This window comes from Peromyscus eremicus, unplaced genomic scaffold (genome assembly GCF_949786415.1).
Source record: "Peromyscus eremicus unplaced genomic scaffold, PerEre_H2_v1 PerEre#2#unplaced_46, whole genome shotgun sequence".
NCBI classification, from domain to species: Eukaryota; Metazoa; Chordata; class Mammalia; order Rodentia; family Cricetidae; genus Peromyscus; species Peromyscus eremicus.
In genome coordinates this window covers 1,586,324-1,604,821 of record NW_026734297.1, presented here as the reverse complement: position 1 = coordinate 1,604,821, position 18,498 = coordinate 1,586,324, and the positions used below count along the sequence as shown (strand labels likewise).

General features: G+C 39.9%; 2 protein-coding genes across 2 annotated transcripts in view; one reads left to right on the top strand and one right to left on the bottom strand.

Annotated features, from left to right (window-relative positions):
* LOC131901197 (uncharacterized) overlaps positions 1-9,124 on the bottom strand; it is a 62,954-nt gene extending 53,830 nt beyond the window's left edge. Inside the window, exon 1 of the mRNA XM_059252428.1 lies at positions 8,977-9,124. Coding sequence (XP_059108411.1) covers positions 8,977-9,109 — 133 coding nt within the window. The 5' untranslated portion in view covers positions 9,110-9,124. The remainder of the gene's footprint in view (positions 1-8,976) is intronic.
* LOC131901195 (disks large homolog 5-like) overlaps positions 4,144-18,498 on the top strand; it is a 78,469-nt gene continuing 64,114 nt past the window's right edge. The window contains exon 1 of the mRNA XM_059252426.1: positions 4,144-4,252. The gene's annotated coding sequence lies outside the window, so the exon portion shown is untranslated. The remainder of the gene's footprint in view (positions 4,253-18,498) is intronic.

Sequence of the window (18,498 nt, the reverse complement as noted above, 5' to 3'; positions counted from 1 at the left end):
CTCCAAGACCTTTATCATGAAGGGGTGTTACTTTTGAGACTTGTTTGTTCCTAAAAATATCAGTTGAAATCAAGATTTGGAGTTTTATCAGGCTACAACAGAGTGCAGTATAACACCATTTGTATTATGCTATGTCCATATTCATTGGTTACTCAGATGAGAGGTTGGATCATATGATGAGTAGCACATCCTGGCATGCAGGTATTGTGGATAGTATATCTTGTAAATGAAATGTATGTGTTCCACACAGTTGGTACTCAGGATATCAATTTATATCTGTATATGAAGTTTGAGAGTCTAAGATTTTCAACAAACATTCTTCTGTGTGTCTCTTTTGAGGCCTTGATTGACTATAAAATATCAAGGTCTGGGATGAGAGTTCCCTCTAACTACCAAATATGTTAATGGTGTCCATTTGCTTTCATCTGTAAGGGAGCCATTGGCTCCATTGAGAACATGGTATTTCTGGCTCCCTTTTGGTTAGGGTGTTGGATGAAGAAGAAAATATTCTGCCCTCACATCCTTCATGTTCAGGGCTTCTGAGTTTAATTCTTGCTCAGTAGGCTGCAGGTCTCCACTGATAGCAGTTTATGGTCAGGCGTGTTTCTCTTCTGGGATTGACTGGACTCCTTTCACACAGGGCTTGGTCCTTGGCTACTTGATCAGTGTTTGGTCTGGGAAGAGTTCTTCATTGTGGTTGGAGCAGGCTCCATTTAAATTATTTCTTCAAACTTGACTTCCTAGGGTCAACATTAAGTCTGACCACATATCTCTCATTGGGTTGGCAGGGGCTCCCTTGATTTTTGGGTTTGTGGTTTCTCTTCATCAAGGTCTGTGGTTGGCCTGTAACATTTCCACTTTTTTAATTTGCCTGGTTTGTTCTATGAGCTTTGTATGAGCTCCGAATTCTTCCCAGTCAATATTTGCCCCAGACCTTCTTCTGCATTTGGTCCTTGGTGTCTTCAGAATAAGGATTAGAGCTGGGCATGGCTGTTTTCTTGGTTTTCTCTAGGTGTTCTTTCTTTAAGGAGATGGCCCAGTCCCACTTCTCTTCTTTATTAGGACCCAGACATTCATAGTGAGGACTGGACTCAGGCCCACTAATTTTCTCGGTTTTTGCCTGGTCTTTTTCAGCCTTAAGGTTATGATGTGGCCCACATCTCTTCTTCCTTAGGCCCATACTTCATCAGGGTAAGGATTATAGGCAGACAGTTTTTTTTCTTGCTTTGTTCTTGGCCTCTGTCATTTAAGAGAATGTCCCAGGTCTTCTTCTCTCCTTGTTTTGTCTAAGGCTTTTGTCAGGGTAAGTGTTAGGCCCCTATGTTTCCTTTTCCTGCTTTGTCCCGGCCTCTCATTTGAGTGATTGTTCTGGGCCTACGTCCTTCTTAGTTTGGCCCAGTCTTCTTCAGGGTCAGAGTTATGCTAAGGCCAATTTCTCATCTTGGTGGGGGCACTGGCTTCAGTCCAGGCAAAGTTGAGGCATGGATATTCTCCTTTTCTTTCTTTGAGCCAGGTCTTTTTCCTCTGAGGGATAGGGTAGTACTAATTTCCCTTTCGGTTGGAGCCAACCTTCTTCAGTGTCAAGGTTAGGTATGGCTATTCTTTTCTTTTCTTTTTGTTGCATTTTATTTTGTTACTTTTCTTTCTCCTTTGGCCTTAGCTCTTCCATTTAATGGACTGGCCCAGGGATACCTCTGTTTTTCCTCTGGGTCAGAGCTTATTCATCTTCAGGTTTTGATGCAGGCCTTTTTTAGGTCAGGGTTTGGCAATTTTATTCTTAGGGTTGGTCCCTGGCCTTTCGGGATGAGGGAAAGCCATTGCTAAGTTAGGCTTTATTCCTGGTCTTCATCAGGTTCATCCTCAGGCCTTGAAATACTTTTGTCTTGACATCTTGGTTTGCTGGTTAATCCTGGTCTACTTTCATTTTAGGTACTTAGCATGGGCTTTATCAGGGACCATGTTGGCCTGGGCTAATTTCAGGGTATGGTGGTATTCAGGCAGTTTTTGTGTTAGAGTTAAGCCTGCTTACATTGATATTCTGGGACTGTCTGGTACCTGTTTCTCTTTAGCATTGAAGCAGTGGATACATTTGAGTCCAGGTTTGTCTGAATCTACTTTGTAATTTGTAATTAGCTTTGGATTATGCTCAGCCTTTCTGAAAAAAATAACATTGGATATTGATAGAGGACGGTGTTTACAGCCCTTCTCTTACATCTCAAGTATATTCTGAGGAACATTGGCTCTTTCCAAATGAAGTTGGCACAGACACCAGCACACAGCAGAGACTTCAGATGAAATGAACTACATATTACACAAACAGAAAGGTGAAGTAGGGAGGAGACAGTGGTGCTTGGGAGAGTCCTTGGTGTTGCATTTGTGACTGTGGCCATGGTAAAGAGGCACCATGGGCTCATGTGAAAAATTATTGCTTCTCAGGAAAGATACCAAAATAGAGTCCCAACAAGGTCTCTGCTACCTTTCCTTCCTTCTGTGGTCTGCTCCCATGTAGGCATATCACAGGCAGTTAATATAACAGCAGAGGCTGGTCCTCCATTGATCTAAGGCTGCCTTGTTAGGCACATGACGATTGTGCAGACCTTCTTGTTGCCTCTTGTGCAGTGTGGGCATGATGTCCCCTCCTGTATGTCATTCATGGCATGCACTATGAGGGTGCTTCTTTGGTCCTTGCTATGGAAACACTTCTCAATATGTCATTTGACTTCTGCCTTGAAAACCCTTGGAACAATGAACCATGCCTTAGTGATCCCTTTCAAGAAAGCTCCTTGTCATGTCCATTCACTGACGTGCGATCAGGTCTTCCCACAAGGAATGTCTGCATTGACTTACCAGAAATTGATTCCTGCTCACATTATTATTGTTTTGAATCACAGGCCACTTTAAATAGTGAGCTGCCAACCTGTCAAGGGCACACATGTAACCATGAAAGTGATTCCTTATGGAAAGTCACAGAGGCCAGGCCTCACTCTGCTCAGGGGATCACAAAGGTAGTCAAGCTATGCAGATGTTTTTGGACTGGTAATTAGGGAAGGTCCCCGAAGGCCACAGTTATCATCATTGATTGGGGACAACTTCCCATCCAATCATCCTCTTCTACTACAGAAGTTCACTGTTGAGAAAAGGAAGGTCATTGGGGATGGGGAAGACTCAGGCCATATGTTCACAGTTCAAATACTGGTCTATCATTTCTGAGACTCAGTTTATCATCAAGATTCTCTTATCATGAGGCTTGTATTGTGCCATCTGCAGTATCTGGGGCTTAGGGAATAGAGCTGTTTGAAATTTGCCCTCCAGCCTGTCCCTTCACCAATATTAAACACAACTTCAAGTGGGATTGACCAGAAAGCAGAAAGCCATGAGGCTTTCCCTACCTCCTCTCATCATGATAGTTGATGACTTCTGAGGCTGTCACTCACTGGAAAGCAGTGTAACAGCAGTTCATCCTGTCCCATTTTGGAAAGTGGAGTCCTGGGACACGTGCTGACGCTGCCTCAGCTGTTGTCACCTTTTCTAACAAATGCTAGTGGAGATTAGTAGTAGAAAACAATGGACATATCCCACTTTGAGCATATCACTTCCCAATCTCCCATTGTCCTTTGCTTTCATGCCTCTCTCCTTCCCTGAAAGTTTATCTCTTACAGCTGGTTGGGTTTCCTTTTTATTTATTTATTTATTTGTTTTACCATGGATGCTTTTTTCTTGCCCTAATATGACATTTAAGGATAGTGGGAAGGAGGCAGCTTAGAGATCTGAGGAGTTAGTCAAGGTATCACAGTGTTCCGTTCCTCTATCTTATGAGGATGGAAACATACACTTAAAAATTGTAGCATGCAAAAAGAAAGAAAACCAAACTGAATTAACATGTTTTTCTACTGGTCCTCAACCAATAAAATCTCAGTTATAAAAGAAAAACTCTTGGGAATTTCTTCCTGTTATCTCTAGATGCAGCGTAAGCATTGTGCTATCCTCAAAGCCTAACAGGGTTTAGGGAGGGTGGCCTCAATAAAACCAGGTATCTAATCACAGATTGAAATGATTTTCCTGTCTGCAGCAGCAGAATCTGGAAGAAGAGAAGTTATACAGTTGCCCAGCAGAGACGCCTCTTTGCTGTCTCAGCCTGGAGGCCTGTGGTAACAGTTACAGTAGGAACATCCCACCTGGAAGTCTTCCAGTGGACATCATTTTATCCTGGGAACCCACAATTTCCTGGTCTTCACCAAGTTCTGGATAGCCAGTAAGTGTTTTTAGTTTTACTTGATGGTGATGATTTACTATAATCTGAAAGTGCAGTAGAAGAGGAAGAAGAAACTGAAAACTTACATATGCTTGGTGTCAAATGTTATCTAAAGGGCTTAATATGTGTCATAGATTGTAGATATCTTTCTAAGAAAGATCCTGAAACATCTACACATTGTTAGCAACATCTTAGACAACATCAGTATTCTAGAGGCATGGAAATTCCATGCACAAAATGCAGCATGATAAAGCATGCCCCACCCAAAAGTAATAGTGCCACTAGCCCATCATAAAGGATGAGGGAACCATCATTGTTGTGCCACAATACACACATGCTTTTTCACACACTATACTCACATATATGTGCCCACATTCATACATTTAGAAACATGTATTTGTCTACACCTTTGCATGCACACACACACACACACATACACACACACACACACACACACATGCAGACACATAGAAATATACATTAAATTAATTAGATGTACAATAATTTGGTATAACAAAAAATAAAAAGAAACAAACAACCTTTGTGGTATTGGTAAGCATGTGTATGGTATGCATGTTGTATGCAGAGCTATGGGTATAGTTATGTGCATGTTTTTATAAGTACCTATATGGTATACATAATATGTACAACCATATCTAACTGCATATACATGTGTATATAAATATAAAGATAAACTGAAATCCCAACTCCCAGACACCTGCCAAGGAGGCAACAGAACTTTCCGAGTGGCCACCTTGCTGTGTTAGCTCTTTTCTACCTTCAACTCTGAGTACCTGTTATGTTTGTTTGAAAGGCATAACTTTTTAATTTACAACAGAGACATTGTTTTGCCTTTTTAGAAAATATGTAAAATGTAGCTTTCAAAAAATAGAAACATGAGAAATAATCTTTGCTTTCAGTATCTAGAAATGAATATCAAAACTTCCTTCAACACTTTTTTCTATAACTGTATATCATTTCAATACTTTAATATTAATCTTATTTTTTAATTTTTTCTCACCTGAATAATGCAGTCTTCAATATATATGTCATGAGGTATCATTCTCCGTGATGGTATTGGCCACTACTGTCTCTATCTAAAACATCTTCTAGTTGCCAAGAAGTCAAGTTGTTAATTCCTGCATGGACTAGTTTATATTTCTGTGTAGACTTAGGAAACATTTATTACACTAGGCTTTGAAGATACAGAGGTAACTAGGGTGAGTAGCATGGGAAGGGGATGATTGGGTGGGCTGTCTGCATGTGTTGGGAAAGTTCTAGTTAAATGGGTGAAAAGTCATGTCTGAAGTAATAGGAGGCAAAAAGGCAGAACAGAGGAGAAAGATATTTCTGACTCTGCATGCTGCTACTCAGTGTAGAACAACAGATCAGCTCTTACCCACTGCATGACACATGGCTGTCCCAGATTTCTACTTAGCATGGTGAAATAATTGTCCTTGGCTTGCTCTACAGTGGTGTCTATAAAGATGATACAGGTCTAAAAGCATTCATAACAAATACACCTAAATGTACACCCCTTACAAGGTATTCTGCATCAGAGCTGGTTTATACCAAAGTCCATGCTCAAAGGGTCGTCCAGAAGTAGAATTCTTTCTTGAGTCCATTGTTCTCTGTGAATTTGTTGGATACCTACTGTCTTAGTTAGGGCTTCAATGCTGTGAAGGGACACAATGACCACAGCAACAATTATAAAGGAAAACATTTAATCAGGTGGCTTACAGTTTGAGAGGTTTAGTTCATTATGATCATGGCAGGACATGGAGGCATGCAGACAGATATGGTGCTGGAGAAGGAGAAAAATGTGGAGATGAAGGTACATCTTGATCCACAGGCAGCAAAAAGTCCTCTGAGACATTAGGCATGGCATGAGCATAAGAGATCTCAACCCTCCCCCACTGTAACATAATCCTCCAACAAGGCCACACTCTCTCCAACAAAGCCACACCCCCTAATAGTGCCAATCCCTATGAGATTATTGGGGCTTATTGCATTCAAATTAACAAACCTCCAAGATATCCTTAGAAGGCATAATAAAACAGATTATGGTGGGGCTAATAGAAGATGTTTTTGAGAGGAGAGTACTTTTTTAAAAAAGAGGAGAGTCTTATCATTTGTTTCTACCCATCTTAGGTTTCCTTTTAGGGACTCCACAACAAAACAGAGATTACTAAAAGAAAAGCATATTCACTTACCTAGTGCAAACTTTCACAGCACAAGACTTCCTAAGGTAGAAAAAAACCCACCAAAATTGCTTAGACATGAGATGATTTTTTCAAGATTGTTTTCATCCAGAATTGTCATTCCATAGAATATCCTGTGCTTAAGAAGTAACCCTTAAATGTGCATATTTTCACATAATATTAAGAAAATATTCTAATTTACAATTGAAAGAGTCAGGTACTTTAAATGTACATTAATAGCAACATTTTGACTTCACTTAATCAGTATCAAATTAATTAAATGTAAAAGCATATAGTATTGTTGCTCAGCCATTGAGTGAACAAGGGAGTTGGGAGAAGACAAACACAGCATCATCAGCTGCCATTCATCCCCACCTCACTGTCATTTGCCCTGTGTGCCTCTAACCCTGAATCCTAGATCCCTGTGCACCCAGCCAGGCACCATACTCATTTGGAGAGGTCCCTCTTAGACCCAACTTAATGAGCTTCCAGCTATCAGGAAAAGGATGGAAAGAGGTATCTCTCACTGAAACTGTTTGATACGTATGAAAGTCTAAGAGCAACTGCTACCACTGTACATGCCTGCACTGTCTTTGAACAGGTCTCATTCCCTGGTCTATGCCACCCCTAGTCAGGCTACCAAGCATGGAAGACTAGAACAAAGACTTTGATACCAACATCTCACTTGTGCCTAAAGTCTCAACAGGAAGAGCAAACAAACAGAATTAATCCATCCCCAGAAGTCCCCATGCCTCATCCAAATGGCAGCCACCACAAGCAAGGCCAATCATGTTGGTTTGGAATTGTCAGCCAATACCTGATGTGATGCAAGAAAGTCCTGGACTGCCTGGTGCTTTGAATCTCCCAGCCCGATAACCTGTGTGCAGGACTAAAAGCAACTGAATGTCTCAGACCTGGGTACATGGATGGAAAGTTTCGCTCTCTGATATTTATATTGGATATCCATGAAACCTACAAAAATCCACTGAGAATAAAGTGTAGCAACCTACTACCCTGATACCTCATTAGTGGTTCTATGCCTCCTTTGGCATTCTTTGACAACCAGAATGAACTGAAAAAGGTCCTAGCACAGCAGCTGCATCCTTGACCATTCCTGGCCCTCTGCCAACTACCCATCAGAAACCTCCACTTTGGATCTGCTCTTTAGGAACCCAGATAAGCAGCATAGGCCCATGGCTTCAGATGATCACAGCTACTGAACCCCATTACTAGAAGGTCTAGTTCTGGCCTCAACTCCTCCCTAAAAAACCAGAGATCTCTCTTCCAGTCAGTATGCTCAGTCTTGCCAACATGTTGATTGGTGAACCCTATACGCACTTAATGAATGCCTCAAGGGCAGTTGGCATTGCCACAACACTGGTGATTTCACAAAAGATGCCAAGGGCTCTCCAGGATACAACAGAATTTCCAGAGAAGGGACTGTTAGGGTCACTGCCAACAGCCTTCACCTATCTTATAACAAACTCTTCCCCAATTCACCAAAAGCCAAGCTGCCCTTTCCAGGAGCCTTCCCTGAGACACAGCGGAAGGCCTTCAGCACCTCCTCCTTCCAATCCAGAGATCTCTCTGATTCATTAGAATCTAGTTCATTCTAATTCAATAGTTCATCATGTATGGAGGGCAAGACTCATTTTCCAAACTGTGCCCAGGAATGGCTCTTCTCATCCTGATGATCTCTAATTAACAAGATGAGAAATAAAGGATGCTAAGAAATTAGCTCAGTATAATAGGGAAGGAAGATCAGTTCCACGAGGTGAATAAGCACATCAGAGAAGATCCACGGGGCAGTTACAATGTATGAGAATGGTGGAGGATTGTGTGGGTCCTGTCAGAATAATGATAAGTAAAATAGGTAAAGATGAAACTTTTACCAAAAGCTTCAGGAGAATACATTCCATCCATCATGATGTTAGCAAAGTTGTTATCAACCATTGAAAGTGTGACTGAAAATACCACAGGTGAGCCCTCTGACACCAAGAACAAATACTTTAAAGAAGAGTGATTTCCCAGTCCTGCACTCAAGGTAGAGGGAAGATGACTGGCTAGTGAGAGGCAGAAACTCAGAAACCTTAGGGATCACTGACATGCAGCAATACTTGGCGGCTCCTGCCCTGCTAGTGGGTTGTTATTTAAATGTGAGAACCTCTAGCTCTGTCCAGGGGACTTTACTCTCCTTGTTATTAGTGACACACACCAAAAGAAATCCAGTGTGGGTGAAGTGCAGGGCTGGTACTGAAACCTCTTTAGTCCCTCTGGGCTTCCTTCCCACTCAGAATGAAAGCAGAGGGCCCTCAACAGAACAGCTGCAGCCTTGACCATCCCTGGCTCTCTGCCAAACTAACCTTGAAAAATCCTCAACTTTGTTCTGCTCTTGAAGAACTCAGAGGACTAGGATAGGCCCATGGCTTCTCAGAAACTCTCACCCCCTTAGCTCCACTCCTAGAAGGATCAGCTGAAGCCTTCCTCCTTCAGGAAGCTCCCCAGCCCTTTTCCAGGACTCACTGCACTTTCCCCAGAACCATTTATTTCTTGATGTGTGACATGGAGACTGATGGCCATCTTCCTTCTGCCTCCCTTTTGTCTCCCTGTGCTCGCCATCCTGTCTCCCAAGAATCCTGTTCAGTCTAGTCGGCATGTCTGTAGTTGAAACATGAGACACTGCACAAATGCCCCAATGACAGTTGGCATTGCCACAACACTGGTGACATCACATGGAATGCCAGGGCTCTCCAGGATACAGTAGAATGTTCATGTGCTGATGTCACATGGTATAGCTGTTACATCCCTGTCTCATACCTCACCCAAAAGTGACTTGAAACCAAGGTGCCATTTGCAGGAGCCTCTGGGTTCACAATGGAAGCCTTTAGGTAGATCCTCCTTCCAAAGCCAGAAATCTAGGCCTCTTCTTCATTAGAAACTTCATCTAAGTGAAATTGAAAGCTCATTTTGCATGCGCTGTCTATGGTTGGATTTTCCCCTCCTCAAGATTAATAATCAATAATTTGAGAAAGAAAGGATGCTTAGATATGAGATCAGGATAATGGGGATAAGTAGGGATGAGACCTCTGAAGTGAACATTCACCCACGGAAGATCCTCAGAATTTTAGAGATTGGTGGGCTCAAAAAAAGTCACATGGTTATGAAGATTACCCCAGTGTTAGTAGAGCTCACTCAAGCCATGAGTTTGTTAGTGGGATGGTATCTTAGTGTCATTTGATTTGCATTTTCCTGATGGCTAAGGATTTTGAGCAATTCCTTAAATGTCTTTTGGACATTTAATATTCTTCTGTTGTGAATTCTCTGTTTAGATCTGTACCCCATTTTTTTAAGTTGGATTCTTTGGTTTTTTGATGTCTAGTTTCTTGAATTCTTTATATATTTTGGAGATCAGCCCTCTGTCAGATGTGGGTTTGGTGAAGATCTTTTCCTATTCTGTAGGCTGTCATTTTGTCTTGTTGACCCTTTCCTTTGCCTTACAGGAGCTTCTCAGTTGCAGGAGGTCCCGTTTATTAGGTGTTGCTCTCAGTGTCTGTGCTGCTACTTTTCTATCAGGTTCAGTCTAAGTGGATTTATGTTGAGGTCTTTGATCCATTTGGACTTGAGTTTTGTGCACGGTCATAGATAATGGATCAATTTGCATTCTTGCATGTGTCAACATACAGTTATGCCAGTATGCCAGCACCATTTGTTGAGGACGCTTTCTTTTTTTCATTGTATAATTTTAGCTTCTTTGTCAAAAATCAGGTATTTGTATGTCTTTGGATTAATGTCAGGGTCTTTGATTCAATTCCATTGATCTATGTGTCAATTTTTATGCCAATACCAAGTTATTTTTATAATATAGCTCTATAGTAGACCATGAGGTCAGGGATGATAATGCCAGGCATGCCTTCATTGTACATGATTGTTTTGGCTATCCTGGGTTTTGGTTTTTATATGAAGTTGAAAATTGTTCTTTTTAGGTCTGTGAAGACTTTTGTTGGGTTTTGATGGGGATTAAATTGAATCTGAAGATTGCCTTTGGTAAGATCTCCATTTTTACTATGTTGATTCTACCTATCCAAGACCATATGAGAGCTTTCCATTTTCTGATATCTTCTTCAATTTCTTTTTTAAAAACTTAAAGTTTTTATTACACAGGTTGCCCCAATGTATTTTATGTTGTCTGTGGCTATTGTAAAGGTGGATGTTTCTCTGATTTCATTCTCAACCCATTCATCATTTGTATATTTTAGGTCTACTGTTTTTGTTTAGTTTGTTTATCTTGTATCCTGCCACGTTACTGAAGGTGTTTATCAGCTGAAGGAGCTCCCTGGTAGAATTTTTGGGGTCACTTATGTATATTATCATATCATCTGAAAATAGTGAATGTTTGACTTATTCCTTTCTAATTTGTACCAACTTGATCTCCTTTTGTTATCTTATTGCTCTAGCTAGAACTTCAAGTACAATGTTGATAGATTTGGAGAGAGTGAACAGCCTTGTGTTATTCCTGATTTTAGTAGAATCCCTTTGAATTTCTCTTCACTTAGTTTGATGTTGGCTGTAGGCTTGCTGTATGTTGCCTTTATTTATATTTTTGTATATAATATGCATATCTATTTTTTAATTTTATTTTATAATTTAATTTAATTTTACATATCAGCCACCGCTTCCCTTGTTCTCCCCTTTCCTGCCCCCCAGCCTTTCCCCCAGCCTACCCCCCATTCCCATCTTCTCCATGGCAAAGCCTCCCCTGAGTATTGTGTTCAACTTTGTAGACTCAGTCCAGGCAGGTCCAGTCCCCTCCTCCCAGGCTGAGCCAAGTGTCCCTGTATAAGCCCCAGGTTCCAAACAGCCAGCACTGCACTGAGGACAGGTCCAGGTCCCATTGCCTGGATACCTCCCAAACAGATCAAGCTAATCAACTGTCTCACTTCTCCAGAGGGCCTGATCCAGTTGGGGGCTTCTCAGCCATTGCTCCATAGTTTATGTGTTTCCATTCATTTGGCTATTTGTCCCTGTGCTTTTTCCAATCTTGGCCTCAACAATTCTCGCTCATACAAACCCTCCTCTATCTCACCAACAGGACTCCTGGAGCTCCACCTGGGGCCTGGACATGGATCTCTGCATCCAATTTCCTCAGTCATTGGATGAGGTTTCTAGCACGACAATTAGGGTGTTTGACCATCCTATCACCTGAGTAGGTCATTTCAGGCTGTCTCTTGACCATTGCCAGTAGTCTATTGTGGAGCTATCCTTGTGGATTTCTGTGGACCTCTCTAATACCCTGCTTCTCCTATTCTCATGTGATCTCCATTTACCATGGTCTCTTATTCCTTGTTCTCTCTCTCTCTTTTCTTGATCCAGGTGGGATCTCCCGCTCCCCCAAGCTCTTTCCCTCAACCATTGCCCTTCATTACCCCCACTCACGTCTAGGTTGTCTATGTAGATCTCATCCATTTCTCTATCATTGGGCGATCCGTGTGTCTTTCCCGGGGTCCTGCTCTCTAGGTAGCCTCCCTGGAGTTATGAGTAGGAGTCCAGTCATCCCTGCTTTACATCTAGTATCCTCCTATGAGTGAGTACATACAATGTTTGTCTTTCTGAGTCTGTGTTACGTCACTCAGGATGATTTTTTCTAGAGCCATCCATTTACCTGCAAACCTCATGATGTCATTGTTTTTCTCTGGTGAGTAGTATTCCATTGTGTATATGTACCACATTTTATTTATTCATTCTTCAGTTGAGGGGCATCTAGGTTGTTTCCAGGTTCTGGCTATTCCAAACAATGCTGATATGAACATAGCTGAGCAAGTGCCCTTGTGGTATGATTGAGCATTCCTTGGGTATATGCCCAAGAGTGGTAGAGCTGGATCTTGGGGGAGATTGATTGCCAATTTAATTCTAAGAAAGCACCATATTGATTTCCAAAGTGGTTGTACAAGCTTGCATTCCCACCAGCAGTGAATCAGAGTTCCCTTAGCTGCACATCCTCTCCAGCATAAGCTGTCTTTAGTGTTTTTGATCTTAGCCATTCTGACAGGTGTAAGGTGGTATCTGAGAGTTATTTTGATTTGCATTTCCCTGATGATTAGGGATGTTGAGCAATTCCTTAAATGTCTTTCAGCCATTTGAGTTTCCTCTGTTGAGAATTCTCTGTTTAGCTCTATAGCCCAATTCTTAATTGGACTGTTGGGCATTTTGATGTCTAATTTCTTGAGTTCTTTGTATATTCTGGATATCAGTTCTCTATCAGATGTGGGGTTGGTGAAGGTATTTTCCCATTCTGTAGGCTGTCGCTTTGCCTTGTTGAACATATCCTTTGCTGTACAAAAGCTTCTCTGTTTCAAGAGGTCCCATTGATTAATTGTTTCTCTCAGTGTCTGTGCTACTGTTGGTATATTTAGGAAGTGATCTCCTATGCCAATGTGTTCAAGACTACTTCCTACTTTCTCTTCTATCAGGTTCAGAGTAGCTGGCTTTATGTTGAGGTCTTTGATCCACTTGGACTTGAGTTTTGGGCACGGTGACAGATATGGATCTAATTGCAGCCTTCTACATGTTGATATCCGGTTATGCCAGCACCATTTGTTGAAGATGCTTTCTTTTTTCTGTTGTGTCATTTTGGCTTCTTTGTCAAAAATTATATGTTCATAGGTGTGTGGATTAATTTCAGGCTCTTCAATTTGATTCCCTTGGTCCACATGTTGGTTCTTATGCCAGTACCAAGCTGTTTTTATTACTGTAACTCTATAGTACAGCTTGAGGTCAGGGATTGTGATGCCTCCAGAGGTAGTTTTATTGTACAGGATTCTTTTGACTATCCTGAGATTTTTGTTTTTCCATATAAAGTTGAGTATTATTCTTTCCACGTCTGTGAAAAATTGTGTTGGTATTTTGAGGATTGCATTGAATCTGCAGATTGCTTTTGGTAAGATTGCCATTTTTACTATGTTAATCCTGCCTATCCATGAGCATGGGAGATCTTTCCATTTTCTGACATCTTCTTCAATTTCTTTTTTCAGGGACTTAAAGTTCTTGTCATATAGGTCCTTTACTTGCTTGGTTAGTGTTATCCCAAGGTATTTTATATCATTCGTGGCTATTGTAAAGGGTGATGTATCTCTGATTTCCTTCTCAGCTTCTTTGTCCATTGTATATAGGAGGGCTACTGATTTTTTTGAGTTGATCTTGTATCCTGCTATGTTGTTGAATGTGTTTATATGAATCTTTGGGGTCACTCAAGTATACTATCATGTCATCTGCAAATAGGGAAAGCTTGACTTCTTCCTTTCCAGTTTGTATCCCCTTAATCTCCTTATGTTGTTTTATTGCTCTGGCTAGAACTTCAAGTACTATATTGAATAAGTATGGGGAGAGCAGACAGCCTTGCCTCATTCCTGATTTTAGTGGAATTGCTTTGAGTTTCTCTCCATTTAATTTGAGGTTGGCTGTTGGTTTGCTGTAAATTGCCTTTATTATGTTTAGGTATGTTCCTTGTATTCCTAATCGCTCTAAGACCTTTATCATAAAGGGGTGTTGGATTTTGTCAGATGTCTTTTCTGCATCTAGTGAGATGATCATGTGGTTTTTTTCTTTGAGTTTGTTTATATGGTGTATTACATTGACGGACTTTCATATGTTGAACCACCCTTGCATCCCTGGGATGAAGCCTACTTGATCATGGTGGATAATTGTTTTGATATGTTCTTGGAGTCAGTTTGCCAGTATTTTATTGAGTATTTTTATATCTGTGTTCATGAGGGAGATTGGTCTGTAGTTCTCTTTCTTTGTTGTATCTTTGTTTGGCTTAGGAATCAGGGTAATTGTAGCCTCATAGAAGGAGTTTGGTAATGTTCCTTCTGTTTCTATTGTGTGGAACAATTTAGAGAGTATTGGCATTAACTCTTCTTTGAAGATCTGGTAGAATTCTGTGCTGAAACCCTCTTGTCCTGGGCTTTTTTTGTTTGGGAGTCTTGTAGATGTAACGAACCATCTTATTAAATAAGAAACACAGAACCAATGCAAAGAAGAAAGCCAAGAGATCAGAGCTAAGAACCTTACCCATCTGCTGCAGCTAGCCTCTTCAGCCAAGAGAGACCTACTTCCTGAGTGTTTGTCTTTATATAGACTTTCCGTTCTGCCTTCTCATTGGTTGTAAACCCAACCACATGACCGCATCCCCACTGCCTGTTTGTGCAGACCTCCAGATCTTCTATGGTTGGTATTGAGATTAAAGGCGTGTATCTCCAATGCTGGCTGTATCCTTGACCACACAGAGATCTACCTAGCTCTGCCTACCAAGTGCTGGGATTAAAGGCATGCGCCACGAACACCCAGCTCTGCTATGGCTTGCTGTTAGCTCTGACCCCCAGGCAACTTTATTTATTGACATACATATAAAATCACTTTTCAGTACAAATAAAATATCACCATATTTCCCCTTTTCTATTTTAATAAAAAGAAAAAAGGAAAAAGATTATAACTAACATGAAAAAAACTATATACAAAAGTACAATAACTATATACAACATATACAAGTAATAAATACCTAAACAATGTCTAGTCCATTTGTATTTGACAAATTCAGAGAAAATAATTCTGTTATCTATCCTATTTTGATATGTCCTAAATGTACCTAATTCACTTTCTATCGTAACTCGTCTTCAACTATAACTAACTAATCTTCAACTATAACTAACTAATCTTCAACTATAACTAACTAATCTTCAACTCCCTCAGAGACCCAAGAAGGAAATAATATTACCTAACAAAAATAAAAATAGGAAGTGCATGCGAGCAACTTCCAAAAAATTTGTGAGTTGACAGAAACATCCAGCTGCCTGGACAGTCACCTGAGGTTTCTCCGCAGTGCTGGGGCATCATCTTCAGCCTATAGGCTTAGCGTATCTGACAGACTCATTTGTGAAGTAGGATGTACACAAGGTCAACAGTTCAACCTCACATTGGGTGAGAGCAGTCCATGTACCAGAAACACCTGAATTCCACTAGTGTCATGTCATGATTCAGGATTTTAAATTCTAAAAATTGTTGATGGTTTTTGAATTCAGTTGTCCATTCTTCTTGGCTGTGTATATATGGCTTCATCTCAGCATCCCATTCTTCTCCACGTCCCTCTATTAAATGCCAGTCTACTCTTGAGAGGTGTGAGCTTAGTTACTCTTCAAGAATGACTGTTTCAGCTGCTGTTCCATTGCACATCAGAAGCCATCGGTCCACTGCCTGTTCAGCTGCCTTCGAAGAAAAGGGCACTGTACCTTTTCCGGATTGCGAAGCCCACTTCAGGGATGGTGCCATATTGTCCTGCCCTCAGAAGATGCCTTTTGATAAAGCCATAACCACACTTGTTTTGGCAAGAATCAGTAGTCCCTTTGCTTCGTGTCCTGTCTGTCAGCAGTTGATTCGAGGATACTTTGTTGTCCAGTGACTAACTTTTGCCACAATGAAAGTTAACTCCATATGCAGTTTCTTCAGTGCCCATATTTTCTCTTAAGAAGATTGGTACTGCCAGGAGCTGACATGTCTCATAGTCATAACAAAAATGAAAAATTTTCTAAGTTATTAAAACATTTTAAATGCCATATTCTGTAGATCTCTGAAGGGTTTGAAGATGACCTGTCTATCTAAAATATATCTGCTCAATTTTTAAAACATATCTAATATGACTACAAGTTCTATTGTAATGTCTAACTACTAACTTTCATTTCTTTATATCCTAATAGTTGGTAATAAAAACATTCAAGGATCAGCAAATTGCATTACATTGTTAAGTGAACGGTATAAGTACAATTAGAAATATACAAATAGCATTTTCTAACAATATCAATTTTTCAATATATAATTTTTATACAATATAAAAACATCCAATCCAATGTAAAGTATTTAAAACTAGTAATTATCTTTTCCTTTTCTTTTCTTTTTTTAAAACAAGAACCTTAAATCTAATCTCCTTTGCTTAGCCTTTTTCCTAACCCTTGACAACAACTTGTAACCAACCCCCCTAAATAATGAAAATTATCCCAGACCCAAAAGCCATTAAAAAGACCAAAAAACCACCCGCCCCACACCACCTCTTTGGGAATGTGGTCTTTGTATTCTTAAAATTGCTTCCTGGTGGGTATGGGTGAAGTTATCTTTATCCTGAAAGAAAAACTTCAGGTTAATTGTCAAATTCTAGGAAAGGTAACTATAAGTCTTTATTCAAGTAGTCTTTGAGACTGGATCATCTCAACTCGCCCTCTCAAAATTGCTCTGAGCACTTTGTAGTTCAAAGCTGATCTGGAGATGATGTTTGTCAGCTTAGTGATATTGTTATTGTCCACGTGGAATTGTTGTTGTTGTGGGGCCCCATCTTCTTCCTGGAGACTTCAGTTGATGTTAGGCCTGGCCATGATATCCTGCAGAAGACTGATAAGAGACTCGAACACAAAGACATATATATATATATATATATATATATATATATATATATATATGCAGCTAAGTGAAGCCTTTTTTCTAGAATTAGTTAGTACTCTATATGACCATTCATATGTTAATAAAGTTTAAAATGTATATACATCTATATATATATTAATCTTGTAAATTTTGATATAAAATTTATACTTTAAGAAAAGTTTAAAGAATCAGAATAGAATCAAAGAGTTGAGATTAGTAATAGAATAGTCCCTTAATTAATTTGGCTTTTCTCCTGTATTGTAGCAGAAGATGGCTCTTTTCTTCTGGCATGATACAGGGAGTTTGCATTTTCCTTTTAACATCATGCTTGAGTTTAAAGAAGGAGAGAGCCATTCTCCAACTCCAAAGTCAGCTTTAAATTTTAATTGAACTGGGACTATTAGAAGACCAATAGTGTTAGATCTTTAGAGAAGAGCAGAAACAAACATTTTGGAAGACATCAAATATTTAGATGATATACCCATACGCCATTTCACTCTGTTTCCTGGGATAGATGATTTGTCCTTTTCTTCAGTTGTCTCATTTGTCCAGTGTTCTTCAGATTTCTTAACCTACATTCTCCTAAACAAAAACAAAAACCTTCCCCCAAGACTAATTTTGGGGATGTTCCTTTTTGGCAAGTTATTATCTGATTAAATGAAAAGGCATGTGTTACTGGTATAAGTTAGTTTAAATTGGATGTTCATGCTGGTTGATGTACTGTCACCTCCTCTAATTAAGAGGTCTCTCTTGTTCAAGTTGAACCTTTACCAATTTTGATGGTACCCACAACTTATCTTCTCCTGTAGAAACAAAAGCAAAACCTCATCCCCAACATAACACATATCCTGGTTTCCATTCTGAGGTCAGCACATCCTTAAAGTATATAGCCTGATTTAATTCTGTAGTTTTTTCTATTATCCAATGTCTCTCTGCAGCTGTTGTTCCTTTCTCATTGGCATTGAGAAAATTCAAAGTTAATAGAGCATTATGCAGTCTATTTCTGGGGGGTTTTGTTACCCCTTTCTGTTTATTTAGAATATCCTTTAAAGTTCTGTTTGATCTTTCTATAACTGCTTGACCTGTAGGATTATGTGGTATGCCTGTAATATGCTTTATATTGTAATAAGCAAAAAACTGTTTCATTTTAACAGAGACATATGCTGGAGCTTTGTCAGTTTTAATTTGTGCAGGTATACCCATGATGGCCATAACTTCTAGCAAATGAGTGATTACAGAATCAGCTTTTTCAGAACTCAAAGCAGTTGCCCATTGAAATCCTGAATAAGTATCAATGGTATGGTGTACATATTTCAATTTTCCAAATTCTGCAAAGTGAAACACGTCCATCTGCCAGATTTCATTCCTCTGAGTATCCTTTGGGTTACATCCTGCTGGTAATGGTGTTTGATTGTAGAAGGAACAAGTAGGACCTTTCTTTACTATTTCTTTGGCTTGTTGCCAGGTTATGGAAAAATCCTTTTTTAAACCTTTACTATTGACATGATGTTTTTTATGAAATCTGAGGCCTCCAGCACATTTCCTATCAGTAATTTATCAATCTCATCGATGCCTTGTGCTAGA